Consider the following 9,411-nt stretch of genomic DNA (forward strand, 5'->3'; position numbering starts at 1 on the left):
CTTTGGAAGCACAATTGGTGCAGAGTGCTCGAGTTCTATACAAATGGAAACTTCTAAATCAAAGTTAAAGGCAAGCCTTTTCTTTCAATCCCCAGCCAAATGACTACAGAAACAACCCATCCATCCACCCAATTCAGCATCTTGGACCTTATGCAGAAGGTTTTTCCATACCGAAGCTGTATTTGAAGCCAGTAAATTATTAGCTCTCCTCAAAGCCAGATTGCTCGAGAAGGAACACGGAAAAAATCCGCCAAAGAGTAAATCACACCGATCTAAGATTTGCCATGCAATGGTGAAGAAGATTATAAAACATAACAACACCTGCTCATTTACAGGTTGAACCAAAACAAATGTCCAAGAAGATAAATAAATAAATGAAAATCACATAGCAAGTCAAATACAGCTTTGAGTTTCTGTTCCCCTGCAACTGTACATAACAGATTGCACAACATTTTCTCCTTGAAAATCCTTCAGGCCTGCAACTTATGTGCTGCAGCAAGTTCAACAGAAATGATGAGGGTTGATTTGCCTGCTTCCCTCAGATACCGTACATCTCCATTCATGAGTTTTAATAGCATTCTGCTAATGAACAGGCTGATGCCCTCCTCAGATGCATCTCCATCACTTCCAAACATCTGGTTCAGCAATGCTTCTGGCACCCCTCCGCCTGAATGTGTTATCCTGATCCAAGGAATTAAGAGGCTATGATTTTGGATGAATATAAATAGAGACTATAACAGTGCATGTGAACGTAGAAGTCAGAAGCAAGTAAATACAAGTTTAATCTATTCACAAGGTCATGTATTTGTCCTTGTCATCTAGTCACAAGCACAACTGAAGTGAAAAATATATTTTATGAACTCCTATGTCAATTTGTGCCCGATTCGTTAGTACCTGAGCTCAAGATGTGCAAGATGAACAGATTGCCCCAACTGATCTTTGGTCAAACTGGCTGCAAGAATGAGCTGGCCTCCAGTTGCAGTGTAGTTGACTGATATCGACAAGAAATCAGCTAAGACCTGTTGAAGCCTAAGGCTATCACCATATAATGTTTCGTTCACAATCTCCTTTGCCACATCATTGACCATTCGGATTCCCTTTCCATTGCTCTTTGTCATGACTTGACTTATAGAGGCAACCAGTACTTCATTCAGTGTAAACTCAACCATTTCGAGATCCAAGTAGCTGTAGAGAATTCATAAAACAAAGGGGAAAAAATATTAGATTACAACAGATCATAACAAGAATTAAAACTGCAGAAACAGAGTTACTCCCTCTGTGCAATAGCAAGCATCTCTTCTACAAAAGAATGTGTGTGTTAAAACCAAGAATCTTCTAGGTGTATAAAGACAGAAAATCTGATGCATAATTTTACCAGAAGTTCTTCTCACCCTAGGTGTTACAATACTAGTAATAATGCATTCAGAATTGATATAGTAGTCAATCTAAGAACCTAACCCTGATCATTGCAGGGAAATTAAATGTAGCAGCGTAAGGATGTTTCAGGAAAAATTATCTAATTGTTTTCCTTGTATAAGGTATTTATTCCTCCACTGTCATCAAGCAATACAGAACAAAGTGCAGATTACAGAATTTTTTTTTGAGAAATGAATGTAGTTGTAAACATGTCAAAGGGAAGAAAAGTCACTATTTAGAGATTAAATATAATCATACCCAACCTAAAAAAGCTTTGATCAAAAATCTCTCTTTTGTTTCTCGAGAGAGATTTTATGGAAAACCCTTAGGTTTTTCCTCTTCCGTCTCTTTCTAGAGACTTTCCACCTCCCTCTGGGAGTGCCTTCCGGGGGAGGAGGTATGGTCTCCATCCTCCTCCCCTCTCCTCTTCTTGTTTCTCTCTTCCTTTTTCCCTTGTTTTCTCTTGTTTCTCTCAGTTTTTTGCCTTTCCTTGTCTCACCACAGCGCCGACTCCTGCCCTCCACCTTTTTTCCGTTCTCAGCCTCCACTCACAGCCCCTCACCGCCGCCCTCTACCTTGGATTAGCTGGGTATTTCAGATCTAGTTTCCCAAAAACTAGATCTGCTTTTCCACGTCGGTGCAGCCACCAAACGCGCCTCGCAATCTTCTCCACCGGCCTCCCTGCTCTTCACTGCTGTTCTATACGTCTCCTCTGGGCCCCCACTCGATGGCGTGTGGCTTGCACACTCAAGCCAGACTTTGCTTGTGACGTCCCACATCGCCTAGGTATGGAAATGGGAATGTCCTTAAATATATACTACACCCTTAATGATAACAACGCGTTTTAAAGCCGTGATGGACATGATCTCATCAGAACTCCGCGGTTAAACGTACTTTATCTAGAGTAGTACCAGGATGAGTGACCTCCTGGGAAGTCTGGTTTAGGGGAGCCAAAAGCGGACAATATTGTGTGTCATTGAGGTGAGGTGTTACAAATGGTATCAAAGCCATAGCCGAGCCTGAGATGGGGGGAGCGTGCACAAGCCCATGAAGGTCGGTAGCGGGCACTCGTTGGGACGGACGCCAAGAATGGGCTAATCCCATGAGGGTCGCCAGCGGGGACGCTGGGTCCTAAGAGGGGGTGATTGTGACGTCTCACATCACTTGGGTATAGAGATGGGGATGTGCTTAAATGTATACTACACCCTTAATGACAACAACGCGTTTTAAAGTCATGATGGACATGATCCCATCAGAACTCCGCAGTTAAGCGTGCTTTATCTAGAGTAATACTAGGATGGGTGACCTCCTGGGAAGTTTAGTTTGGGGGAGCCAAAAGCAGACAATATTGTGTATCATTAAGGTGGGGTGTTACAAATGGTATCAGAGCCATAGCCCACCCTGAGATGGGGGGAGCGTGCACAAGCCCATGAGGGTCGCCAACGAGGACGTTGGGTCCTAAGAGGGGGTGATTGTGACGTCCCACATTGCCTAGGTATGGAAAAAATGATGTGTTTATATGGAATTTACTCTCTCTAAATGGTATGAGGCCTTTTGGGGGATAAACCTAATAATAAAACCGTACGGGCTTGGCCCAAAGCGGACAATATCATACTATTTGTAGCAGGGTGTTACAAATGGTATCAAAGTCATAGCCCAGCCTGAGATGGGGGGAGTGTGCACAAGCCCATAAAGGTCGCTAGCGTACTCGCTGGGACGGACGCCAAGAATGGGCTAATCCCATGAGGGTCGCCAACGGGGATGCTGGGTCCTAAGAGGGGGTGATTGTGACGTCCCACATCGCCTGAATATGGAGATGGGGATATGCTTGAATATATACTACACCCTTAATGACAACAACGCGTTTTAAAGCCATGATGGACATGATCCCATCAGAACTCTATAGTTAAGCATGCTCTATCTGGAGTAGTACTAGGATGGGTGACCTCCTGGGAAGTCTGGTTTGGGAAAGCCAAAAGCGGACAATATTATGTGTCATTTAAGTGGGGTGTTACATTGCTCTTCACCATCACTGCCGCTCACCGACGTGCCTCACCTTCACTCCCATTAGCCACTCCTCTCCTTGCCGCCTTCCTCCGCATCTCCTTCAGGCCTCCACGCGCCAACACGTGGCTTGCATGCCCAAGACAGCCCGTCTTCCTCTGCCGCAGCCTGTCTCCGCCATCCTCCGTGACTTGCTGTTGTTGGTTTTTGTTATGTCTTTCTAATGTATGTTCTGCTTTTCTGTACTTCTTTTGTTACTAGTTAGTTATGGTCTCTTAGGATCTGGTCGTTTTATCCTGTGGAGGAGACCTTAGTTTCCGGAGTGAGTCACTCCCCTCCCCCGGTTCTCTTGAAGGGTTTCTTGATGGCCTCTACCCATTCGGATAGGGTTGAAGGGTCTCGCAAGGATCATGTCCCTACCTGTTAGGGTAAGGTTGAGAGGTCTTTTGAGGGTCATACCCTTGCTTGTATCCCCTTTCATTGGGGGTTCAGGTAGGGTTGAAGAGTTTCGCAATGGTCATGCACCTGCCCTCCGCTGTTTTGGTGCTTAAATTGCTTTATGCGGTCTATTCCTTGCCTTTTGCCCAAAGTACAAAGGACCGGGACATTTTTGACCCCTTTGGGATCATTAACACACTCATTTCTTGTTTGGTGTTTCCAGATTTGGTGTTCTTTCTTTTGTTTGGGTTTGTTTTTGAGGAGCCCACCCCTCTTAAACGTTTTCTTCCTTGTAACCCCTTTTTTTTAATGGATGATGTATTTACACCCCAAAATAAATAAATAAATAAAATCATACCCATCAATTATGCTATCAAGATCTGAGTCATCAAGAATCTTGCTGAGCTGGCGCTGGCATTGGGCACTAGTATGCAGAAGCTCTTTCTGTTCAAATCCTAACTCAGTACCCTCCATCATTTTCCGAGAAAATATAATCCCAGACAGAGGATTCCGTATCTGCCTTTTTATATAAGCCAATGCTTTCAATCTCTTCAAGGCAGTTTGCTCTGATAAACGCTGGACATTAAGTGCTTGTTGCAGCTCTTGGCTAGCAAGCTGCAAGAAGCAAAAGACTCCAGTGACTGCACCCTCTCTGTCCAATTTCTTACTCACACATAGCAGGCATTCTACATACTTTCCACTTCGAGCAAAGAAACTGAAAGAGACCTTTTCAGGTTCCTGACCAGTCATGGCATTATTAAGTACAATTCCAAGGTTTACAAAAACTTCTTGATTCTTGAGACGGCAGCATGCTGTTTGTGTCCCAAAAACCTCTCCCAAAAGCATTTTATCTATAACTTCTTCTCGTGTCCACCCACTTAACTTCGTCATTGCTGGATTCCACTCAGAACACCACCCAAATTCATCCGCACCAAATATTGGGGGGATCAAAGGGTTTGGGTTTTGTACAATAGCTTTGTAATCACCTTCAATCCGAGTAAACTTGTCCATAACTATCTTCTGACCAGTGATATCTTGGGCCACAAAACAAACACCCACAACAGTATCTCGAAGATCCCTACTTGCACAAGCATTCACAACTAAGCTGATGGGACCAGAATCACTCTTAGACCCATGTGTTTTGATCTCAAATTGGATATTCTGCTCTTCATTGCCTGATCACACAATAAGGTAAAAGAACATTATCAATAAATGCTAAAAAAAAAAAAAAAATTATTGAATCCATCTGTTTCATGCATGGCAAACAAATCTCATCTTACTGACCTCCCTCCTGCCTTTCATTCTCCAATCTCAGTTTCCTATCTTTTAACAGTACAAGTGCACCAGAGAGTCTCCTGTTCTCTCATTCTTTTCAATCAATTTGATGCACATGCATGGATTTAGATAAGATATTATGCACATGCCCGACTGGTCACACACTCACACACACATGCACATACTCGCTCATGCTTATGCATATGTATATTACAAGTACAAATTGATAATTTAATGAAGTTAGAATATAAACATGGATAGGGAGATACCCTGCAATGCCAAGTACAACATCCTCTGGACTGTATCAGTTGAAGAATCTTCCACAAGTGTGAGCAAATGCTTTCCAATTGCTCTATCAACAGGAAGGCCAGTTAAATCAGCAATCTTTGTGTTCCACCCATTAATCAGCCCATCCACATCAACTGCCAGAATTGGCACTGTGGCCGTTTCAATTAAACGGACCATCTCACTTGTCACTGCTTCCAGTTCTTGCATCCCTTCAATTTTGAGGTCACTGAGCTTCATATGGATGGCATTGGTACTTATATTCGTTGTTTCAATATCTTTGAATGCATTCCTCAAGATAAGCTGCAGAGAATGGATTGCATCCATTTCATAGTCCTTCCAGGGTAAACTCCTTGTCTTCACAACTTCGAGGAAAGCCTTGAATGACGATCTTGGGTGCATCCTCGTACCATCATCCTTCTCACCAGGTTCATGCTTTGCACCACCCCATCGAATTTCTGCAGCAGTGTGGGATCGAAACCAGAAAATCATGTCCTTGGAAGTTATCCTCACAGCTGCCATTCCACATACAACATCGCCAAGAGCAAGAGCCCCCGGGAACCCTGCATCATACAAGCTATCTGTACTTAAACCTGTTGAATCCATATGGTACTCTGAGAGCCATGAGGCTATGTCATGCAGCTGGAAATCACTTGGAGTTACACCCAGTCTCCATATCTTGTTCTTGTATAATAAAGCAGCTCCATCACACTTCACAAGATCCATTATATTTGGGCTTTGTGACACAATTCCCAAGGGTGCATCTCGCATCAGCAAATCACACAATAGTGTTTGGGTACGCAAGATGTTCTTCTCAACAATTTGATTTTCTAACTCCAATTCCTTATTCACATGGATGGCAAATACTTGAGCTAGAAATTCACAGGCATACCTAAGAGGGAATGGAACAAACCTCGGAGTGGTGTTATGGCATACTACTAAACCCCAGAGTCTCTTTCTCTTTTGTGGCTGCACAGAATTAGAGCTGTCTCCCTCTTCATCCCCCTCATTAACTACAACTGCCATCACTAGAGAAGCAATGGAATTCATATTCTCCATGTACTGCAAATGGCAACTGTGTGGTGCCCTTAAGGTTGAACCGCACAACGTCGGATCAAACGGAAGCTTCTCGTCTTGAAGCACTTTCACATGTCTTGCATGACAATCAACAATCATACGGACCTTATTCTTCATAAATAAGAAGCGTGCGGCCTGAGGGATATCAGTAGCTGGATAATGCAAACCCAGATATGGTTCTAGCCCTGGCTTTGTGATCTCGGAGACCACTTCCCCATGATCATCATCATGAAATTTATATGCCATCACCCTATCATAACCAGTTAGTTCAAAAACCTCTTGAACCATTGTATCACAAAGCCTTTCCATGCTGCCACTTGGCAATGACTGCAATCGGGTAATTGCTTTAGCTGCAAGCTTGTATGATTGCAGGGCCCCGGCAGCAGTCATGGGGACTTCATAAGGCTTGACTGGCTCAAAGTCAATGATCAAACTACCCGTTACCCGATGGACAATTGCATAAAAGGGCTTACCAGATGTCTTGCAATGGACTAAGATGGGATTCAAGAGAGAAACCTCCCAAAACCCCAGGGCCTTTTGCAATGCAGAGGCACTGGGGGCAGTGAATATGGTTCTCACATCTGTTCCAATGCCGAGAACTGGGTGGTCCCCAACGCTTGGGACTGCATGGCTGACCATAGTCAGCATTTCAGGGGCATTCTCACTGTATGCAATGACTTTGAAAGTTTTCTCATCCAAGGCTAGCAAGCAACCAAATGGTTGGATAAGCTTGCCTTTCTGTATGTGATGGAGGTAAGCTGTTGTTACTTTGTCAGTCCTAGGTTGTTGATCTCCACTAACTGCACCGGTAACCCTCACTGAGCTTGAGTAATCAAAAGAATCACCCGACTCCTCAAAATCTGCATGGAGCTTTGCATCGACAGTGGTCTGCGCAATGATCCTAGCACTGTGTCTCGAGCGCCCTGAATTGCTGGACGAGTGGCTGGGCCTTGAAGAAGACATTTACGCAAACTGAAAAAATAAAACAAAAGAAATAAAATAATCTCACACCCCATAAAACCTATCAAAAGGATTACCAGAATGTTAATGCTGGTAAATAATTACATAGTTATGGTTGCGATCATTGTTATTGTAATCATGTTCACATGGTCATCGTCCAGTAGTAATAGAGCATGCGAACTTTTATGAGTATACTTTCATGATGCCCCAAAAGTCACAATTGTTAAAATTGTACATGAAGCATCCAAGATAAGGAAACTCAATGACAGATAAAGGGAAAGTCTTTTCATAGCTTAAGCAATAGTAGTACGTCTTTTCCATTAGTAGTAAAGCAAAGATGCTCTTTGATGATCTGCATGAAGTATATTTCCATTACCTAGCAAACAGTACAAAAACAAAGATGCCCCACGCTGATTCTTCATTCTTTGAAGTATATATGCATTAGTGACAGCAACCTAGTAAACAGTATCAACAAATAACAACAGAATTGCATATCGCTTAAAAGACACCACTTTATTGATGAATTATGAAGCCAACTATATGACACTTTAATAAAGTAAGCATTTGAATCATATGCTAAGGATAGTTCTAGTTCAGCTAAAACAAAAGTCAAAAAAGAGAAGCGGTACTACAGCTGGTAAATTGATAGATGAAAATAACTCATACAGGGGCTATGGCTAACAACAATTTCCAAATTTAGAGACCTACAAAGACATTCTAAGAACGAAACTTTCTGGAAAAAAAAAATCCCAAGTTGATGTTCATCCGAGGAAGAATTATTTGTCACCCAAAATAACAAAGACAAAGAAAAAAAGAAAGCAAGAAAGAGCATAGAAATGGAAAACATTCTAACCTTGTTATCGGTTGAGCAGCAGGAAGCAATAGCCAATTCTGTGAGAACTAGTCTGGCCAAACTGATATGAAAACAGCTTGGAGAAAGTTTTAAGGAATCCAAAGTGTGTCCAGGAAACCCCGACCCATTCATGGAAAACCCCACAACATCTCGATCACCGCCTCCACTGTCTCTGCCCTCCCTTTAATCCCAGCACTTCGCACTTTGCACTTAGCAGGGACCACCAGGACTAGTATTATTAGTGTTTCTTAAAGATATACACACTCACAGACAACTTCCTTGATGGGTTCACAATTATTTATGTAACATTCTCCAAGACATGGATCAAAGAGAAGAAGGGAGTCACAAACCATGAAAGGGAAAAAGAAAACCATATTTTTATGGGGGCGGTTCCGTTTCCAAAGAAGGATAATGGAGGTCGTTCATCGCATCCATAAATAAAATAGCACGATCTCGAATTTCTACTGGTACCTGGCTCTAACAGTACTGAGATCACTTTCTATTTTAGCTTAGTCGGTTCCCATTAAAAAAAAAGAAATGAAAAAAAAAAAAGAGTCCAACTAAAATATATGCATATGAACAGAAAAAAGTTAGAAGTGGGATCACACCCATGATGATAGATGAAAGGAAGGAGACAGTTGGGTTTGTTTGGGGGTGAGGATGAGCGTACAGTAGCGGGATGGCCCATGCTTTTGGACACATTATGCCAAGTAAACAACAAGAGAGTGAGTTATGGGAGTCACGTGTTGGCCTCAATCGTGTGTCAGACTGAATGAACAAGATAATGGGTATTTGCAATGACGATGTGTGCTTTTAGTGTAGGTGGCGGTGGGTCAGTTTCCGGATCAAGGGGGAATGTGACGCAGACACCAGATTTGGTGCCCGTACCGATGAGTATAGGCGTAGCAATTACTTTTATGTTTTCGCTTGATCCATTGTGAGTAAATCTCTTTTTCTTTTTCGTTTTTTTGTTTTTTTTTGTTTTTATGTTTTTTAAGGCTTAATTTAACAACCTTTAATTTAAATTAGGTCGACCTGCTTGAAGATAATGGTTCGCAATCCTTTGGTTTGCTCAGGAAAAAAAAAGGGGGGGTGGGGGTTCC

General features: G+C 42.6%; 1 protein-coding gene across 1 annotated transcript; it reads right to left on the reverse strand.

Moving 5' to 3' along the window:
• Positions 1-293: 293 nt before the first annotated feature.
• Positions 294-8,984, reverse strand: LOC132186283 (phytochrome A-2). The gene is made up of 5 exons (XM_059600176.1): positions 8,309-8,984; positions 5,403-7,467; positions 4,217-5,033; positions 895-1,185; positions 294-681 (listed from the first exon to the last, which is right to left on the reverse strand). The coding sequence occupies exons 2-5, from the start codon at positions 7,456-7,458 to the stop codon at positions 471-473; spliced, it is 3,375 nt and encodes a 1,124-aa protein (XP_059456159.1). The 5' UTR covers positions 7,459-7,467; positions 8,309-8,984; the 3' UTR covers positions 294-470.
• Positions 8,985-9,411: the final 427 nt, after the last annotated feature.

The sequence above is a fragment of the Corylus avellana genome, chromosome ca7 (assembly GCF_901000735.1).
Source record: "Corylus avellana chromosome ca7, CavTom2PMs-1.0".
NCBI lineage: Eukaryota > Viridiplantae > Streptophyta > Magnoliopsida > Fagales > Betulaceae > Corylus > Corylus avellana.

Coding starts and splice junctions, on each gene's coding strand:
- LOC132186283 (XM_059600176.1), bottom strand. CDS start 7,458: ATGTCTTCTTCAAGGCCCAGCCACTCGTCCAGCAATTCAGGGCGCTCG. Junction 1,186..4,216: donor CTTGATAGCATAATTGATGG/GTATGATTTTAT, acceptor AATTCTCTACAG/CTACTTGGATCTCGAAATGG. Junction 682..894: donor CTTGCACATCTTGAGCTCAG/GTACTAACGAAT, acceptor TCCTTGGATCAG/GATAACACATTCAGGCGGAG.